General features: G+C 43.9%; 1 protein-coding gene across 1 annotated transcript; it reads left to right on the forward strand.

The window, feature by feature from the left end:
• The first annotated feature begins 515 nt into the window (after positions 1-515).
• fgf22 (fibroblast growth factor 22) lies at positions 516-20789 on the forward strand. Its single transcript, XM_028404234.1, has 3 exons — positions 516-1441; positions 19076-19179; positions 20595-20789. The coding sequence occupies exons 1-3, from the start codon at positions 1069-1071 to the stop codon at positions 20787-20789; spliced, it is 672 nt and encodes a 223-aa protein (XP_028260035.1). The 5' UTR covers positions 516-1068.
• The last annotated feature ends 482 nt before the right edge of the window (positions 20790-21271 follow it).

Raw genomic sequence — 21271 nt, forward strand, 5'->3', positions numbered from 1 at the left:
GTCACAGGGTAGGAAGGGGATGTAAGTCTTTCCAGCTGTCTGTAACCATGAAAAGAGGACAGTAAAATCTTCAGGTGAAAAGCAAATGACTTGATTCTCACAAAGTAAACTTTTCTGGCAGAAATAGAGAGGGGACAGTTCTTGATGTGAGCATTCTCATTTGTTTGAGATGGTTATGAATGAGTGCAGCAGCCCCCTCCTCCTACCCCTCTCCTTTCAACCCCCTAGATGCCCTGCCCAGGATAAAATGCAGGACAATTCAGCCGGTGCCTTCACAGAACAGAGGACTGACTGACTGACTGCACACAGCAGAGCGTGAGGCCGTTCACTTGCTGCTTCGCTGCCCCGTGCTGGCTGACACAGACTTGCTGACTGCCGCTCACTCTGACACACACACACACTCTCCCTCCCTCCCTCACTCTCTCTCTCTCTTTCTCTCTCTCTTTCTCAGTATCACACACACACACACACACACAGAGTCAGTCACCAACCCTCATTCAACTCCCTCTCAGCCACGGGTCAGCAGCTCAGACAGGCACCTTGTCCCTATCCAGCTGGAAAGAGCAGAGCCTCGCAAGGTGCGCACACACACATACTGAAACACACACAACACACGCATACCCATCCATTCACTCAGACAAATACAAATTCACACACATACACACACACACATGTGCATCCTCATACATCCCAGGACTTTATCTGTGGACCGGTGAGGAAGGCTTCAGTCCAAAGAGGAGGACAACCTGACGGGATAAGGGACAGCATCAACGAAGAACTTCAAAAAGTGGATTCATAAAATCACTTCAACAGAGGATCAGACAAATAGAATCGAACACGGAACTGAAGATGTCTACAGGAGAAACTCTGCACAGCTTGGTGCTGTAGAAAGGGAGGCCTGCTGTCAGCCCAAAGTGGAGATTGGCCATCAGTGACATCCAGACGAACTGCTGTGAGTGCCATTTCCCTCCCTTCTCTCCTCAGGACTCCCAACCTCCACAGGGACATCTCCTGATCATCAGCATGCCTAAAGCTTGCACAAGGTGCACCTTGGGAGTCTGACCCACCATGTGCAGATGGACGGCGTCCGTAACTCATCTTGGTCCTGAACCGGTTCTTAGTATCACAACCGCTGCAGCCTCCACTGGGCCACTACTCCCCCTGCCCAGCGCAGCCTCCCTTTGCCTGGCATGCTTCACCCTGCTCCTGGTCACCGCTGGCACTGCCACAGGGGCCTGTCCTCCTCGGGTAGGGCATGAACCCCTTCAGGTGCTGGCGAGTGGCATCAACTGCTCGTGGACTTTGGAAAGGCACACACGCAGTTATAATCACCTAGAGGGTGACGTCCGACTACGACGGCTTTACTCTGCCAACAAGTTCTTCCTCTGCATTGACAAAACAGGCAAGGTGGACGGCACTCGGCGAAAAAACTACGCTGACAGTAAGTAGCCGGCAGAGCCAGAGTAAATCTTCTCTATCTCAAATATGTGTCAGGAAAGCCCTGTCACATTCTCACTTTTTATTGTCATGCTGACTGTTCTTATCTGTTCACCTTTATAGCAGTTCATAGGGATATCCTAAGGTTATATTACTGCTGAGCTATTTGTGTTGTGTTTAGAGCAAGAGAGGTGCGTTGCTAGGTAAGAAGGGAATACCCTGATGCAGATTTGGACTCCTCATGGGACAGCTGGCACTGAGGAAAGACATTAAGCATCAGTTGGTTGGGTTAAGAAAAAAATGGGAATTAAGTTGTCAAAACTGTGGTGAAAGTGCATCAGTCATACCTAACAGGTGTAACTGAAACAGGTTTTTACCAAGAAACACAGATTCATTTCACAGGTGCAACTGATTTATGTTATGTGAACTTCTTCCTAGCACTTGCAGCCAAATGGTCAGGGTATAAACCTTCAGTCAATCTGTGGTTTAGGGACACCTGAGAAGAGCTTGTTCCTGCAACATGTCCATCAATAGTTGCCTTTTAGATGCTTGACTAGGTCAGATGGACCGACTGTGGTCATGATCTGACCTCCCTCTCCATTAGTCACTGGCAAACTGACTGATTGGAGAGCTCTCAGAGACATTTTTTGCCTTTGACGGTAATATTTATGTATTTGGTCGTTAATGCCTTTTCATACAAGTGGGTGAGTCAGACTTTTTCCATACAGCTACTGGGGGGAAGAGCAGCTGCTGCCTCCAGCTAACAGGGCAGTCTGTCTGCTGCCACTGTTTCAATCAGCTCCAAGCTGCAGACTGGATGACATTTGTTAACCTGCCGGGATTAGTCACCTGGCAGAATCTTTAAAAACCACACACGCTGGTATAAACTCAAGTTGAGATGAATTATTGCTGTGTTAAATTTGGAGCTGTTGGCTTATCCCAAGTTGGGACATTATTCTTTCATATTAGTGGTTATATATGTCAGCTACCGTAATAAAATATTACTCCCAAACCTTGCTTGAATTTGACAGTTTGACATAAGTTATGCTTGAAGACTTGAGGGTGTTTAAACTGAGTGTTCAGCGTCATTGGAAAACTGATGCTTATTGTGAATTCATGCCATTGACTCTGTGTCATTTATGCTTAAGAAGTTGCAGTAGCCCTCTGTGAAAAAGTGCAGTCCCCTTACATGTAATGTCCTTATGCACTTTAGACATCATCCTCTCATTTCCTCTGGTGGAAAGAACGTTTCTTTCTGTGCTCACACAGAGCGAGGGTGTGTGCCTGCACCCTAGAGCTGAGCGCAGTGCCAAACCAGCGGTCATGTAGGCTTTGCCTTAAATTTAAGAAAATGGCCCTTGTGGTCAGTTTGTGGTTGAGCCTCACAGCGGCACAGATCTGGTTGAAAACCATTTTGATCGTATTTCTGTGCGAGACTGCCATCACGGCCACCACGTAAGGAGGCTTTCAATCAGACTTAAAGCTTCCTGACCCAGAGAATTTGGCCATGCTAATAGAGTAGAGTGGCAGGACAAGCAGGAAGTTGTGCATATTTAATGACAGCAGCAGTGACACAGATACTAGACAGCACACAGTCCGACACAGGAAGGAGGACACATTTGTTTTTCCATCTGATTAAAATAAAAATGTACAATGCAAACTTGCAAATATTTTGCCCCAACACGCACACCCAGGACTGTCCCCAGCCTGTCCTCTGTGTTGCCCTTACACTCCTGTCGACACAGCTATGTTGCCCCGACAGCCGTGCCTGCTACACCCAGGCCCCAGCCCTCACCTCCACCCCACTCAGTTTTTCCAGCCTCGACTCCCAACTCCCTCTCAGGTGCAAAAACAGTTGGAATTAGTCAACAGGCTCTCTGCTAATTGAGGTTGGAAAATATTGTATCAATCCCAGTGGAGCAGGGGCATGGAACAGCTGAGGGAAGAGGCAAGAGGGAGAAAGACTGACTTAGAGGGATGAAGGGTTTAAAGGATTAGAGAGCTGGACAGTGTTAAAGGGAGATAGAGAAAAATGCAACATATATAGCAAATAAATAAGAAATTACCTACAAATGAGACAGGGTAAAAATAATATACAGAACCAATAAAATGCCCTTGTGTTTAAAGGATGAACGCAGTGTGATGTAATTCAAAACTGCCAGTGGCAGCAGACAGGACAGGCTGGACATGTATCAGTTACATCTCTAAAGTGCTCCAAGAAAAATGTCCTGCTACGTGAGCACACATGTGAAAATATACACAAACACAGAGGTTTCAGGTATCTGTTCCTAAAGTTTATCACAGTCAATGAGCTGTTAACTCACTGGACATTTGTTAATCAAAGTAGAGGAAAATCAAGATAATAGCATGATCATCTGACTACAGCATATGATTGCTCTAAATATAGATGCAAACCACTTCATCTTTGGACTTACTAAAAATAACTCATTGAAATGGCCACACGATGAGACAAAGTACAGTACTTTGAAGGGACAGAAAAAGAGGGCCTCAGCATGTTTTTTTCTTTGACCTATGGCAAAGCAGAAAATGATGGAGGGGAAAAACACACCCAAGTGTTTACAAAAGCTCCAGAGGCAGGTACGCATCATATCCTGTCCTGGGTCATCGGTCAAGCCCGCTAATGAGACAGTGCCACAGCACAACAGCTGCACGGACACACCCAGCAACCAGTTCATGATCAATTGCAACAGCAAAAGCTGGATAGATTGTAATAACCCGAATGATAAAGACTTCCTGTAACTGTATACCTCATTTAAAACCTTCTCTTTTTTTCATTGCATGTTAAAGAATGGGCTGTTAAATTTTAAATGTGCTTGGCATCAACCTCTTGCAGCAGGTATGGTGTCAGCCAATTCACCCTTAGGGAAACGAGGTCACCTCTTCTCGCTGGCACATTCGCGGCCGGCCTCGCTCTGCCTCACTCTGCCTCCTCAGCTGGGGTGTGTTGTATTTACCAAATTTCTCTGGTTGCTGTTTGATGTTAGAGTTTTCCATGTTCATAAGTGTGTTTAAGTTGGCGGTGGAACCATGGGAAGAAAATCTTCCACCCCGCTGAAATATGTTGTGGAAATTATTCAAACTGGTTGTAGACGGGGGGAAACTGTCACTCACACAGAGACAGGCTGAAAATCATGGAAGTCAGGTGGAGCGCTGAAGACAGATGACTCGATGTGGAGCTGTGGTGGAACAAGTTCAGATTATTATTGTTGTTGTTATCATAGCAAATTATTGAGTTAGTGCAGCCTGGTTTCTGTTTGCAGATGATAGCCCAGATTTTTCAATAATACAAAGTGGAAATGACTCAAATACTGACAAACATGAACTAAAAGCAACAGACATTACAAAATGTCTGTTCTGTCTGCCATTTTAAAGGTGTAAAGAGGATTTTTTTTTTCTGTGCTGGCCTCTCTTCATCCTCATCATGACTCACCATTAATTCTGCTAGAGCTCAGACAGGGATGTGTGACTGGATCAACAGCACCAAGACTGGAGGGGCTAAAGAGGGAAGCACCTGGCTGAAGGAAGTGCTTTGGTGTTTTGAATTTAGGAGAATACACATGTTAATGAGGGTAGGAGAAGGGCTGGGGTGTGCTCTGCTCAGTATTGAGGTGGAAATTAAAGGCTGAAGGAGTGCTGGAGCGTTTCCCGTTGCTCATTAGGCATTAAGGTTTCCTCTGGGTCGGGGGATTCGTGGACATTTGCAATGCCAACAGGAGGGTAAAATCCCACGAATCATGCCCCTGTTTCACCACCACTGTAAGTGCAGCGCAGGGCCACAGCCTGTGAGAGAAGAAATAGAAACCTTTTATTAGCTGTTTTTATTAATAAGAGACCAAAAGCTAAGACAAACATCAAATACATATTGAACATATGTGTTAAATCCTTCACTATACCTCTGTCCTGGGAACACTGCAGGACAAGAGTGTCAGTGTCAGTCTAATTAGCAGAGTACCCCTGGTTTCTGCCACCAGGGTTTGATATCTTGAATGGGCTCGAGAAATGTAGCAATTAGTAGCTAACAACCTTTACCAGTCTGGCTCCGGCTCCTCTCTGGGATTTACTGGGTTCATCAGCAGGTTTATAGAGTCTGACTTTGGCACTGACAGCCAATTCCTTTATAACAACGCGCAGCTCTGGACATCCTGTGGGTGTGAAGGGACCGCAAAATAGAAGACTTCACAGTTCCACTAACTGGATACTGGAACTTTGATGCCACTGATAGAAGATGTTTCCATGTAAGCGATATCTAAATGATTGTAGTGGGAACATATTTTCTAGTCCAGAAAAGTTCTTGCTTCTGCTTTTCATCCACCTCCAATGATAGGACTGTTTGTTGCTGTCCCCACTCAGTGATTTAGGTGCTTTAAACACCAGTGTAATGAGCAACAATTAATTACAGCAGAGCAACGTAATGCTGCACCTAGTAACCACCAAGCAGTGAGTAAGTTTTCAGAGCAGAAGTGAAGAGTTTGGCCTTTTACTCCAGTGACAGCACATTAACGTTGTTATTACAGTGAAAGGTGTAAAATGAGAATTAATTAGTTCAGTTGGGAACAGGCGACCAGCTCGCTTTACTCATGCAGTACCACATGTTTGAAATCATTCGCCAAAGGAAATACTCGAGAAGCAGCAGCCGCCACTCTCATCTCCAACCAATACACATGCACACACACACACACACACACAAACACACACACACACACACACTGACGTAATCAGCCCATTGAGACCGGGCAGACAGGTCTAGCTTCAGCCTCAGATAGACCAAGACAGATTAATGGTTTTGTTTTGACCCTTCCAATAAAGCCTCTCACCTCCCTGCTTGAACTGAGCCAGACATCATGTCTTGGAAGGTGTTTAACCACTGGCTGAGGAATAAAGAAACTAAAAGAGAACCCTTGATGCAGAATGGGGGGGGGGTTATGGGGAAGGGGGGGCAACTTGGCATCCCTCAATACAGCTACGGCTGACTGGACACAGCTACATGAGTTTAAAGGTGTTCGTACTGAACCTAAAATTCCTGGGAGCCTGGGACTAAGGAAGGAAAACACCTGTTGCTCTAAATACAGATATCCCTCCCTGTAGAATTTGGTCCAGGTCATAAAGGGAGCAATAACTAGTAGTAAAATCTGCCATTCTCATGGGTGACATTTGGGTGAATCTGGGGTCTCCACCCTTTTTCTCTGAAACTACAAGCTAGAAGAGCACAGAGATGATCAATAGACTTTAATCTCTCATACACACACATAGAGCAACCAGGGCTTGTCTGTCAATCTGTGTGGCTAAATATTGACTGGCTGTTAGGCAATCAAGTCATAATGTGTGTGGTTATGTGTAATAGCCTGGAAATCTCACTTTGTGTTTATAGACTGCACCAAGAGGTACAGCACACCGGAAATGACACATTCTTAATCAGATGTTACATCATGAGTTTCTGTGCAAGAAAAAAATATTTCAAAACAAATTAGACAATTAAGGCTTTTTTACCACAAATGAGCAAAGTCAAGAGAATGGGAAAATCACATTAATTCATCCTCTGGGAATCCTTTGAATGTCAGTATTAAATTTTCACCACCTCAGGTCAAAATGCAACGGCAATTCTCAAAGTACTGAGATGCTACACTAAATACATTTACATCTGAGGAGCATGAATATTTGTACTAATCATTTTATCATGATCACCAAACCACTGGCCTTCTAAGAGTCATGCTATGGTTACAGGAGGGCAAGGTTTATTAGGATTGTGATAAGTGTCAGATAATTAAAGGTGAAATCAGTCCAAGGCTAATGAGTTAAACATAAATGTGTAGTTCATGTACATCACGTACATCATCACTTAGAAAATCTTGAATTTTAGCCACAAAGCTGGCCTTATGCTCATAGGTTATATTATAATTTTACTTTTAACAGTTTAACATTTTCATTCTAGATCATAGGTAACAAATTATGGATTAGAACCAGTGGCATCTGTCAACCACAAAGGTCCTTTTTTTCTATTAAAAAATCCAAACATAATTGTGTGCTGCTTTGTTTTGCATTTAGACGACATCTGACAAAAGGCAGATTATTAAAGTGCATGAAGTCACTCTCTGGCCTGAATAACTGTGTTTTAAATGTGTTTAAATGCAAATGTGAAAGACTAAAAAAAGCTACTCCAGTGCAGGTCCGTGCATACCAACATGCTGAAAGCGCACAGAGTCTTCTCTGAACTGCATTACACATGTCCACCCGTACCTGCTTTTTATCTCTGAGGCTATTTCGCTAAACGAACATGAGCAGGATGTGAGTGTCATGTCAGAGCTCTTTGAATGTGCGTGTACATTTAGAATGCATGTGGCTGTGTTTATACTTGTGCCATTGCAGGAGCATGAAGTGGACCCTAAACTGAAAAAGATGTGCGTTTCCGTTCCCTAATGGCTAATATGAACCAGACCTTACCTTGCGCCTCAGTTCAGAGACAGGCATGCTTGTGTGTTTGCATGCACGCTGACACATGCCGGCCTGTGCACGCACAGTGTGTTTTTCTCATCTGGAAGGCCATGCTCCTCATTAGAACGCAGAGGGTGGCACAAAGCAGTGATAAAGCAGAGGCAGGCCGGTCCACACCAGACCTGTATGGACACTGTGATCTTTTATTCGTGCAGATTTTGTTAGTTTGCACCTATTTTAGAATGACTCAGGAAGAATTAGTTGTGGTTGACAGAATTGGGGATGGGGGTCTGCTACAGCCATCCTCATGAAGAAAATATTCAATAGCTATTTATTTTTACTTTACCTGTCTGGTCATATAGGAGATATTCTTTCTTTTTGTCTTTTCTATCTATCACCACCGCCCTCTCTGTTGCTGTCTCCATTTCCCCCTCTTCTCCCCTGCGGTGGATAGGATTGGGGTCAGGGCCCTTTGGCCAGTGGAGCAAGTGACAGCTCTGACAGGGCCCTGATTTCACTCTTGTGCCTTCTGTCACCTCCTGTATGCCCATCTCATTTTAATAATGTAAATATGGGGCACGCACAGGCCACAGAGAATATTCTGTATCCTGCTGTTCAGTCACTGGAAACTCACTGCACACCTGAGCCACAACACTTTTCAAGTTACCGGTATCCCCCACACTGAATAGGAATTTGGTTGATTTTCAGCCTGCTGTTGAAGACAGAATACACACAGTGAATCTAACTAACCACAGAAATAAGGTCAGGTCAACAGAGCTCTTTTTCATGAGGAGTGTAGTGGTACACCCATTTATAAAATACAGAGATCTCTAAGTTAGATCCTATGATTATATAGAACTTCTGTCACCCTCAACAAGCTTCTTCACTGTTTTCTTGGTTACCATTGTAACAATTCCCTGACCAAGACATTTTACGTTTACATGTGTTTAGAGGCTGTAGCGGACATATCGTAAAGCCTCCACACGTTTGCCAAGACTATTGAAATTTAAATAAATAAATGTTTCTACATGATCTCACTCTAATCCATATTTACCCATGTAGGATTGAACTGAGCGTCTGCTGGTTTGGTTCACATGAGCCTTGTGAAGATGAGCGTAAACAATTCCTTTGTTTTCTCCTGATTACATTTCCACTCTGCTTGAGTGAATCCGGTGTCGACAGCCAACCAAACCAGCCACAGATGCAAATCACCTGCTTGCTGTTATTTAGTGGATGAGTTTAATGTGGATCCTGCCATCCCCCCTTAACCCTCATAGGGTATACTAAGGACAGGAACATGCAGAAGCTGTGAGTCACAAAGCTCGGGGCGGGTAGATCTGCTCGTAACTATCTGCGAACCCTTTGATAGCTTGTCGTTCGCTTGTTACGGATGTGATGCATGATTTGGAGGCGGTTTGCCCTCCCTGTTCTCCCTCCTTGATTAAAGAGAGAGAGGCCTCTTAGTTGGTTGGATTGCGGCCCCTTTACCACACAGCCACAGACGAGCAGGCTGGGTGCACACCATGAGCTTCGTTAACCTTTTTCACCTCTGCCATCCCTCAGCCCCACTAAGAACAGGCTTCCACCCCACCCCGCTCCCTCAGGTTGTCCTCTAGTGTTACCCCACTCTGACTGAGTTTGCTCCCACTGTGCTTGTAAATTTAGGGTTTGATCAGTGGAGGGTCTGATTCAGCATCCTGGAGGTCCGTAATGAACTGATTGATGTTCCATTACAAGCAATCTCAGCTTAGCATGGCCAAAGAACCATGTGTTCAGTGGAGTTCATGCTGACAGGACATACAGGTAGATTAATGACCCAGAGTCTATGTGTGTGGTGGAGCAGGCACCGGCACTCACAGAGCCTTATAGTTTAAGTCTTTCAACAAACTTCATATTTCATTTTTTTGTTTCATTGTTTTCACAAGCAGCATTCATGCAGGTTGACCACACACACACAAACACACACAGACGCACAGACTTATCCAGATGTGGATGGTAATTCTGGAGTATTGGGTCAGTCTGTCTGGGGATAAATCAGACAGCCTAATCTGTCCTGTGAGGGGATGGAGGGTAATTGGTCACATTTGACCCCCCGGCCTCACGGACTGTGGGAACGCCAGCTTTATCTACCAGCGGAAATTGGCTAATGAAACACTTCCGCAGCTCCTCCACTAGATTGTCATCCACCGGTTAGGGTGAGGCATTTGTGTGTATTTGCGCGAGTGTGGCCGGCACAAGTGGCCAAGGGGCATATATGTTTGTGCGGGTGATCATGTGTGTGTGTGTTGTCTAGAGAAAATGGCAGGATGCGGAACTCCCTGTGGCCATCCCAGGACTTTATCAGCAGTATCAGTCTCATGATGCCAGCAGCATACTGATACATTGACGGACCACACATTGATGGTTGTGTGGTTGCCATTACAATTTAAATTTAGGTTTCAAGTGGAACCAGTTAATGTGATTCAAATTTAATTTTGACCTAAGGCAAGGCTTATTGTGTGGCACATATGTAGGCGAGTCTGTGACTGTATGGTTGTTCAGGTGGACATCATCTCTGGGGTTGCAGTCAGAATTTTTGTTTTATTTTATAGCATTTCATGTGATCATTTATCTTGGGCAAAGTCATGCCCACATCAACTGAAAGACAAGAAAATCAGCATGGGGAGAGTGAGATGTGGGGGTAGGGGAGGGCTATAAGAAAAAAGGGCTAAAGTTACGGCATTGAGACAATGTCTCTGAGGTCCCATCAAGTGAGCCATTCATGATGCGGGCCTACCAGTTTGTGGAGCCAGGGAGACACTCCGATAGAGTGGGGCCCAGGGTGGCCTTGTCTTTTTGTCCCAAGCTGACCCCTGCTCTCCTGCCTGGCCTCTGCGCCCCTCACCTGGCCTGTCCCAGCACACTGGTAACAAGATACCTGTAATTTGCTCTAATGGCCTTTGAAAGACCTGGCTGGGCTAATCCCTGGAGTACTTCTCCCAGCAGCACCGTATGAAAAGGTGGGGGGAACTGGGCCGAGTGTGAGTCCTGAAAGAGGACCAGCCACTGGATTGTGTGTGAGAGAATGTCACCCCTTGCGGCCGGGGTTGGGGCCGAGGGAGTGCGGGAGTCAGCTTTCAGCAGATCACCACCATGTAGCTTGTTCACAGGCTCAAAAAAAAAAAAAAAAAGCGGGCCCTGGCTTGTAGAGAAGTAGATCGTCTGTGCTTTACACCTCCCTCAGTGTCTCAGTCTGGCATGGAGGGAGAATAGACCTGAAAACCTGCCTGCACACAACTCTGAGAGTGTATTTTAAAATGTTACCTGACTGTCAGTAAACATGCTGAGGTTCTAAGAAATTTCAAAATGTATTATCCTTCTGCTGGAAGGAGTGCCAAAGAAAAAAGGATCGCATTAAATTAAAGATGTTGCTAAAAAAAGCCATCTGTGATTTTAATCAAAGTGCAATGAAAAAAACATTCAGTAATAATGATGATACCACTACCGCTGAACAAAAGACACCGGCCATTGAATGTGGACTGAGATTAAAAATAATCTTATCCGTCTCATCTTCACTCTCATCCCTCCAGAGATTGTAATGGAATGTGGGAACAGCAAGCGATACATGGGCAGGGAAGACCAGCCCTCTGCTAGTCTTTTCTCTCCTTTCTTCCTGTTCTTTCTGTCCATCGTCCTTGTTTATTGACAGGGTGGGCCACACGTAATACAAGGGAATGTACTCGGACACAACACCCTCACGCAAACCAATATTTTAGTGTCCTACTTCCTCAAGTTATAGCCGAAAGTGTATGTGTGAGGAAGAGAGCAGTAGCGTGTTTATATCTGTGAAAGTTCAAGTGTCAGAAAGCAAAACGGTTGCATGTGTAATCCTGTTTCTTATTTCCCTTTGCTGTTATTTCAATTATGTATTCTTGAAATTTTGTTTGATCAAAGCCAACGCAAATTGATGGTGCAGGAATTCAGACCCTATAAATTATACAAATGAAATATTGTTCTGACATTCAGACAGTCATCATTGGAGGACCAGAATCAGATCATACAGTTGTTGAGGATGCTGGCAAGGATTTACTAATTTGTGGTGGATGATCAGTTTATGTTTATTGTACTGTGGTTTCTCGTTTCCCCGCTACCTTATTGTTTCTATCATAAAAAACAAAAGAAAAGTGTCCAAAACCTGAGAACAGTAACCACACAGACTGTGTGTTGACTCTGTGTGTATGTTGGACTTTTATGTTTTTGCATCCAGTCCTGCTCTGCAGACATATCTCATAGCTGCTGGTATGAATAAATCATCCCAGTCCTGTGAGAGGTAATAGGTATGATGTATGTCAGGAGACCCGGTGTAGACAGGGCGCTGCAGGGAGGGCGAAGAAGGAGGGGGCGACCCAGGGAGGGAGAGACCGAACACGTTAGGGACAGACGGAGAGTGAAAAGCAGGCTGGCAGATGGGAGACAGGAAGGAGGACAGAGAGAGACAGGTACAGTTTGTGGAAAGGAAGGGAGGTGCTGCCTGCAGGCCGACAGCTGCTTTGCTCTGCAACAGAGGGGTCACTCAGACTCACACAGTCAGAGGCAGACTATAAATTTTATATTACTTTACTGAGCTTACTCATTCAAACAAACTACGTGTTTCATCAATGTGTGTATTAATAAACATTGTGACTCAAACAGGATGTTTTTGCATTAAGAACAAGGAAGTACTGAGAGAAACCCTCAACTCTGAGCAAAACATTTAAGTCTAACCTTTGTAAGAGTCAACCATTGAATAAGGAGCTTCCCGTGAGCTTTGTCAGAATGTGCAGAATAGACAGAAAAATATTGGTGTCACCCGCAGTCTTAGGTAAATAAAAAAACTGCACCTGCTTACTTTTTATGCCTTAAAATCTGAGCAGTCTCTATGACAAAGGGCAGAAAATCAATGTGGCATCCCAATCAGTAAAAACAGATGGAAAACACCTGCAGTAACATCATTCATTAAAGTGACCAGGAGTTTCAGCCAACGGAGCAGTGCCACTCTAAAGTCTGCCATGTGTACTGATTTATTGATTTTTCTTTGTTGTATCTCAATATAATATGATTGTGCGGCATCTGATAATTTTGGTCACAATAGAAATATTGCTAACATCACCTGTTGGGATATGTGAAGCTGTTACCAAAAAAAGGTTATGTTTAAATCTAAAACTTTTTACTTTTTACTTTTTAAATCACTTCTTGAATGTATGTAATTTCCACCAACCCATATTTTTGTCTCAAGCCTTTTATATGCTCCACTGTTGCTAACGGTTTATCTGCAGTTTGGTATTAACCAGGGAATGTGCACTGGAATTTTAGTCAATATCCTTATAACAGATATGGAAAGATGGGAAGAAAGTGAGAGTTGTAGATATATATGGTGCAGACACCCCTATAAGATGGGCTTTTATCAAACACTACATACTTCATTACACCTCAATGGTGCTTGCATAAGAAAACATCAGCCTTGACTACTTATTTCAGTGTTGATTATTAATGAGTGCCTTTTTCTGTTCCCATCTGTGCCTCTCTGACTGGATGTATCCTTAAATGCCTGGTCAAAACATAAAAAACACACACAGAAAAAAAGGCTGCTACACCTCTACAACCATATTATTGCTCTAGTTTTTGCCGTTAGTCACGGTTGATGTGAATCTGCATGGTGTCTGTATTCACATTTGTGGTCACACATGTTTATTGGCATGCACACTGTCCACATGCTCATAAATCCTGGGCTGCCCACTGATGCAGACATAGGAAGATGACAAAATTTATAGCATGTGGACCTTCACGGCCACGCGGACATGGGAAGTAGTAATTTGGGCTTCAGTCCGAGTGACATGAGAAAACCTTTGTAAACAGTATCTACAGGTGCAAAAAGATGCATACAATGCTTTTTTTTGCATTTACATTTATTTTCTAATACAGAGTCATATTCACACTAAGTCCTGCACACCATGCTCACTGTAAATGATCTTTTCTTTTTTCGGCAGATCATGCTGAAGATCAGCTTTCATCTCACCCACTCTTTGCAATGAGATCATGGCTGCAGCAGTATCACGTGCCATACATGGGAGATATCAGGCTCCTAGTATATGAGCCTGCATCTGTCAGCCACCAATCAATATCAAGTGTTTGGATTTAGGAAGCTAGGGAAGCTATTGTTTGCCTCTTTGTTCTTTGATTACAGAGTAATATAACATAGGCAGTCTAGTCTAAAATTATTTAAGTTCTTTGTAACATCAGCTGGAGCCTTGACTGTCTCTGGCTCCCTGTGTCCTCAGTGCCAAACAGAAATAGTGCTGCCACACAGCTTAGACTTGATCAGTCACCAAATGGGCATAAACTCTGGCCTCTGCCCTAAATCAATGCCATGATTATGTTTTATGGCCTATTAAACACACTGGCAGCATGCGATCATTGCTTCAGTTTCTTTGGCTTCCTTGGCAGGTTCAACTGGACCAAAGCTGTTTCATTTACCTCATGTACAAATCTCTTCTGTGTTTTTGCAACTGGCAGTCAAGAGCGAAGAGAAAGAATATGGACAAATGTTGCATGTGACATGTGTCCATAACCCATCAACACCAGTATCTGTCTATGTAAAATCTGATGGAAGGATGTGTTATCAAGAAAAATGGTGGAGAAGCTTATTTCAGTTTGGATCCTCATGACATGTAATTAGTAACTAAACAGTGACTGAAAATGAAAGTAAAGCAGGAAATCTAATGGTTAAACCTGAAATAATAAAACTCCAAACTTTCACCTGGAGGTTCATGCCACATGCCCATTACTTTGTCATTTGTGGGTCTGATATAAGACACAAACTCATAGCCTGATGGGTGATAATCTGGAGTTGGATTAAAAAAGTGTGTGAAGGTTCCACGCTCACCTCTGGAACTAGCCAGACGAAATTATAGATCTGGCTAATTATATGAATACGGTGCTTTACTGTACATCAAGGTTTACCATGCATGTTTCCATATCACAGCACCTGTAAAGGCCTCTACCAAACAGCCTGTTCTCATGGCAATCTCTGAAGGTGTTTAAAGCAGTAGTGAGTGATGCAGCCTTTGTCTGCGCCAATACACACAGGCGGCTGCTTCGCCCAGGACCAGACCCTTCGAGGGGGTCATGGTAGATCAAAGGTGCTGGTCACAGCCATTAGGCCTGGCAGCCCAAACCCAACATGAAAAGCTTGTGTTTTGAAAAGGAGGGCAGAAGGAAAAAAACAACAGGGCCCTCTTCATTTAAAAAGCAAGCAAACTGTGAAATAATTGAAAAGGTATGTCAATCAAGAGAAGGAGCACAGCGGGAACTCCAGGATTCCCAGGCTCTGCCCTGGTCGAGCACTGAGCCATGGAGGGCTGCTCAAGGGGGCAACTCACGAAATTAAAGACCTGGGAAAAGGAACAAAAAAAAGACAGGAGGGAAAGAGCTGAAAAATCTATTTTTCTAGCTTTCTTTACGCGGCCTTTCACTCGCTTCTGCTTTAAATTTGTGATGGAAGGAACTATTTTGCCACAGTGTGCAGAGCCCTATTCAAAACGCTCGGCCATTAATAAGATCTCGTCTACCTCTTCACCTCTCAGGTGAAAGACTTGTTGCGTGTACTCCCTCCTCCCTCCCTCCCTCCCCCATACCATGAGTCTGACAAAAGGGAACCCTGTGAGAGTGTCTCTCTCTTTCCTTTCTGCCTTTTTTTTCAAGGTCAGAAAAGGCTTGAATGATCTGACGATGGGCTAACGTCCAAAAAATGGGGGACGGGAAGAAAAGAAAGAGTAAAAAAAAGGGAGCGGGTTTTTCTATGCTTTTAAAAATCCCATAGAGGAGAAATAAATGGCAAGTCCACAGTTGACTAGACATGTATAGTGCAGGATTTGCTTGTAATGGCAGCTTGAGCTTATTGACAGTCCCAGCCAAAACATGTCAAAGGTTAAGAGATCTTGCCAATTGCAAGTGGGAAGCCAAAAGTACCCTTTTCATGAGCTCAATAGGACCATCAGTGGATACTTGCTGAGCAGAACGAGGTGTAGAAGTGACCTTCAGTTTCCACTGCAACTCTGTGACAAAGAGTTAATTTGTCTTCATTGAATCTCTCCCTGTCCTCCCATTTGTCCAACTTAAATTTCAGCTAATTTTCTAGGGCCTACCGAGTTTTTATTTAAAAAATTGAAACATCAATCATTTCACCCATTTATAAAGTTGTTATAAATAAACGTTAGAAGAGTTTCAGAGGTAATGTGTGGTCTGCTGTCTGTAAATCCTCCAGTAAAGTGACCTTTGGATTTCAACAGTCAGAAAAACTCTCTAATAGCCTGAAATACCTCGCTCTGATTTCTCAGGCTTTGGACACAATGGAGTGACTTTTCAAAGGTGGGGGGACTGAGAGTTATATGGATCTAACTGGTCTTTATAGATGTGTGGTCAAGCGTCCAGAGCCCGAGTGATTCCTCCAGACAATGTGAAATCCCTGTTTCATGTCCTCAGATCTTTTGTGTGTGCTGGCTGCTGCAACCGCTGGTATGAATAGATTGTAATTTTTAAAACCCGCTGTGAGGAAAAAAAATAGCTAATATTTAAGCTGCTATCTTAAAAAACCACAAGGAGTTTCAAGTGTTTCGGCCAATTCAACAGCTCCAGTTCAACAAATGACAACAAAATTAAATGCATAAATCAAGTATTTAAAATATTTACAAGCATTAAAGTTTATACACGTATGTAGCCGAGACATTCAAATAAATAATTGTGACTATTCACATTTTGATCTTTCAAATGTGTCAGACAAACATGCCTCTATCACACCTACTGTGCTTGGAACTCAAAGCAGCAAATAATGGCAATTACTGCTGGCACCACTTTCAGGCACCAGCGGTTTTCATTGGCCTGGACTAATCCCCCATAAACCCTTGGAGCGCTCCAATCACCAGCCGAGCTTCGGGTAATTGGTTACGAGTCCCTCGCACGCTCCAGGTGCCGCCACACCACACCCGGTGTTTGTAAACACAGCTCATAAAGAGCAGGCTGCCATCAAAGTGTTAATGTTTCCTTGGAGGATCAGAGGCGACGCAGGAATGATGGGGGTGCAGCTGGGCCCATACCTGGATGGACTCGACGGAGGCATCCCCTCCATCCCTGCAGCTGTGTGGAAAGCACAGAGACAGAGGGCTTCATTTACGCCTTCCTGTCAGAGAAGAAAGACACTCAACAGGAGTGTGCGTTTGTTTACCTTACCCTTCTTTTCTTGCAGCTTCGTGCCTAAAGTAGATGACCTCACTTGGTAAGCACGGCTTAGTGATGTTCAGGGATGGAAAAAAAAGATAGTTGTGTCTTTAAAGTGATGGGTGCAGCAGATGTCTGTTGGTTTAATTTTTAGAGCCCTTCAGATGTCCTTCTTTGAAAACAGCAACAGTAGCCTGATGGAATTAGCAGCCATGCTCTAGTGGAACAGCTAGAAGCATGTAAGATGAGAGACGACATGTTCACATGTTCCTGTCTGTTTTATATAATCCAATACCTGTGTATGCAAATCACAGGTGTTTATCACAGTATAAAATGGCATTGAGGTCAGTACTTTCACACTGGTTACAGAAAAAGACTTTTATCTAAATATTCTGCTACACTGCACTATGTCCGCAAAGCTGCATCAACAATAGGGCTTTTCCTTACTACCAGTGTGGCAAAAGAAAAATGATTAATTAGAATGAATCAGAAAGTCTGTAATACAGAGTGTACAATATATATTAAAGGCGTCCTAAAGGGGCCTTCAGAGCAGCTGTCTACGTGGCATGGTCACACCATTTTCTTTATTAATATGGAGGATTACTTGTGTACTAAGTAAAATGTGAATCTATCTTATATATCCAGACCAATAATAACACAGTTTATTTAAACCAAAAACATATTAAGTTCAGTGTTTGCACCAAGTGCAGTCTGATGGTTCTTTCCAAACAAAATCTAGACTTGCACAAATAAACAGGCATTAAAAACAAACTACAGTGCAAAGAGGGGGGTAGCACCTGCAGAGCTCCTGCTGTGAGCATTTATTTTTCATTGCTGGATGGGTTTAAATAACGAGACTGCTCAGGAACCCGTCCTGTACAAGACTCGCAGTTATTCCGAAGCAGCTGGAGTTTGGTCAGTCAGGTGGCCGGTGGCCCATTGCTGCTTTTATGACTCATCATCATCATCACTCATTTCCTACCAGCTTTGGGTCATCCTGTCCTTCACCACCTTGATCTGGAGTTGTGTTTACTGTTTCTATCCAAAGCCAACAATCTTTTTTTTCACAGTGCCCAGCCTTTGAGCAAAAGGACAGTGTGTTTTCTCTGCATAGACCTGGTTTTTCAGGGTGTGGATAAAGGCGCCATAGTCTGATCAGATAGGCCACCACATCAAGCTGCTTTTGAAGGTGTAAGTGGGCAATGAAGGCAGATAAATGTTATCCAAAGGAGAGCTTCATCTCCAGCAATTAGCTCCTATTCAGCACCCTGCACCGAGCCTTCAGGTTATCTCCGCAAACATCTCTCCATCACAGCCACGACATTGGGTGTGTGTCTTTTATTTTTGTGTATGCAGACAAAAAACAGATCAAGCGAGAGCCACATGGGACTTGTTTGCAATCAGTGCCCGGAGGAAACAATTATCCCACAAGCTCGCCAGCTTTTTCATGGGGTGAAGTGAGTTGGAGAGGCAGCTTAAGTGGCCAGCAGACACTGGTTTTTGTATCCCGCAGTAAACAACACTGTCATGATGGAGTGTCACATCTGGAGCTGGGAGGTTTTTATAGATGTGGCATGTGGCAAGACAGACCGCTACTGTGCAGACACTTACAAGACAAGTGTGTGCTGCAAATTGTATATAGTAGAGTGACTTTTGGGGTGTGTTTGTAAAGTTATTCGATCAAGCTTCAAAGAGAACAAAAAAAAGATTATGTTATGATCATACTTGCTCTGAGATGAACCTCTCTCCTCACAAAGGAGGCTCTGTCAGGCGTGTGTACATGTCTTGCCTGTATGTGATTTCTCTCTCTCTCTCTCTCTCTCTCTCTCTCTCTCTCTCCTCAGAGCATATGGCTGTCTGGTACCCTAATCACTAATGATAGAGTGGCTTTTGATGGGGAAACTTCCAAAGCTTGATGTTTCTAACCCAGACTTTTGTTCCCTCTTTTATTTTCCAGGCCTGATGGAAATCCGATCTGTCAGTGTGGGAGTTGTTGCCATCAAATCTGTCAGCACTGGGCTGTACTTAGCTATGTCCAAGAAAGGCACGCTCTTTGGATCGGTGCGTATACAACCTGGCAACATTGTTTCAGGAGGTCAAGTCTCCTGGAGCTGGAACTGGGAGGGGTGGGGGTGGGGGGGCTCATGGGGGAGGATGCACATATGTATAGGAGTCCCAAATGAGTGCCTATCCAAACATGTCTGACTCTCCTGTAGTGAAGGGAAATCTCAGGAATCCTGCGCTGGAAAGTCCAGAGACAGGTCAGAGTGCTACTATCAATCACGGCTGTACACCTGGGCCAACTGATGATACCTGCAGCTTGAGCTGGCTTGTTCCACTGTCAAAATAGATAGCAGAGAAAAGGATCCCGACCAGCAGTGACAAAGAGCCAGCTGGGCTCATTTAAGTCCTTGCGTGCCATCTGCCAATTGTTGTTTCGCAAAGCAAGCTTTCAAAAGTAATCACCTCTCTTTGTTAAAATCAGACACACATCAGACCTGAGGTGTGTGTGGTGTCTGCTTCGTGTACTTACATCTTGGAGAAAGAGAAATCAGGGACAAGCAATCAGTCAGCAAGCAGCGATAAGAGAAGTGCTTCGCCACAATGCGACAACAAGACAGAAATAGACCTGAAGATCCCGGACTAGACTCCGAGGCCTTCCACAATAACAAAAAAAGCAGGTGAATCACGACAGGCTTGCTCTGATGCTATCACAGAGAGGGCCTCATTACAGCAGTGTGATAGTGATCTGGAAAATGCAGCAGAATGCAGCAGAACCTCTTGTCACTACAATATCTTTCAAGACTCATACAAGCTAAAACGAGTGGAAAAGTGGCTTTGCTGAGAGCTGAGAACATTACACCGGCTCAGTCGGCTCCTATGCCCTTTTAAACACTGCATATATTTACCTTATTGAAACATTAGACAGACTCTGTTGCTCATCAGCAGATGACTTGCATAGTTGGTGGGTCCTAAAGTCTTTTTTTGTCTGGTATGAATGAGGCTTTGGATTTCTGCTGCCAACCCAATAAAATGCAAATGAATAGAAATGAAAATGTTCCTTCCAATATCAATGTTTCACAGAGCTCATCTGTTTCTGTCAGAGATCCGTTTCAGAGATCCTTCCCAATGAAAACTGAACTGCCAGGCCTATTTAAAGTACCGTAAGCAGAATATTGTTTCTGGAAAGGACAGGATCTGTTTTCTACTGACATAATGGTGGTTGTTTTAGAAGCGGATGTCTCTGCAAAACTTTTGTCCATGGCTGGATGCATGATGGATTTGGGGTTTTATTTATATATTTATTTTAATTCCCGCCTCCAAGACTGTTTGGAAAACCTCCCCTATAAACTTAAAACACTTGGGAAATCTTTCACTACAACAACAGACATTAACCACTGAGCGCAAGCCTAGTACAGCAGGAATAGCATCTGTTATATCCTGAACATGCCTCATCTTTCTCTTTCTGATTACAGGTGAAGTACAACCCGAGCTGCAAGTTTAAAGAGCGCATTGAGGAAAACGGCTACAACACGTACGCTTCGCTGAGATGGAGGCACGGCGGAAGGCAGATGTTTGTTTCTCTGAACGGACGCGGAAAACCACGGCGAGGTCACAAGGCCCGGCGAAGACACCCGTCTACTCATTTCCTGCCCATGCTCCCCTCCTAGCTGCCCAAGTCTGAACTCTGACCGGCAACTGGATGGCACACCTGCCTCCTCACACGAGTGTTGATCTTTATTTTTATTATTATTCCATCAACCTGTCACATAAATGTACATTTGCTGAGGTCTGTAACATTTGTAGAGGTAGCATATCTGCTTTTAAATTATTTTCTGCATTTTCTAATGTTGTTCAGTAAAACAGTCCAGTAGAACTAAAATATCTTCAGGCATCCGTCAGGGTCCAGTATCCATTTGAGTGTGAACCATGTGGTTGGTAAGAGAAAAAAGTAATAAAGGTGAAATAGCTAACAAGACGATGACGACATTAGGTGTTTTTCCACTGCAGGAACTCAGGGCAGGTGTGCAGAGTATGTACAAACATCCCCAATTATCCCTGTCGTCTTTGTGTTGAGTCCATCCAGTCCTACAATTTTCAGATGTACTTCTAATTATATTTCTTACCTAAAAACAGCCTTCAAAAAGTTCCT

This window comes from Parambassis ranga, chromosome 4 (genome assembly GCF_900634625.1).
Source record: "Parambassis ranga chromosome 4, fParRan2.1, whole genome shotgun sequence".
NCBI classification, from domain to species: Eukaryota; Metazoa; Chordata; class Actinopteri; family Ambassidae; genus Parambassis; species Parambassis ranga.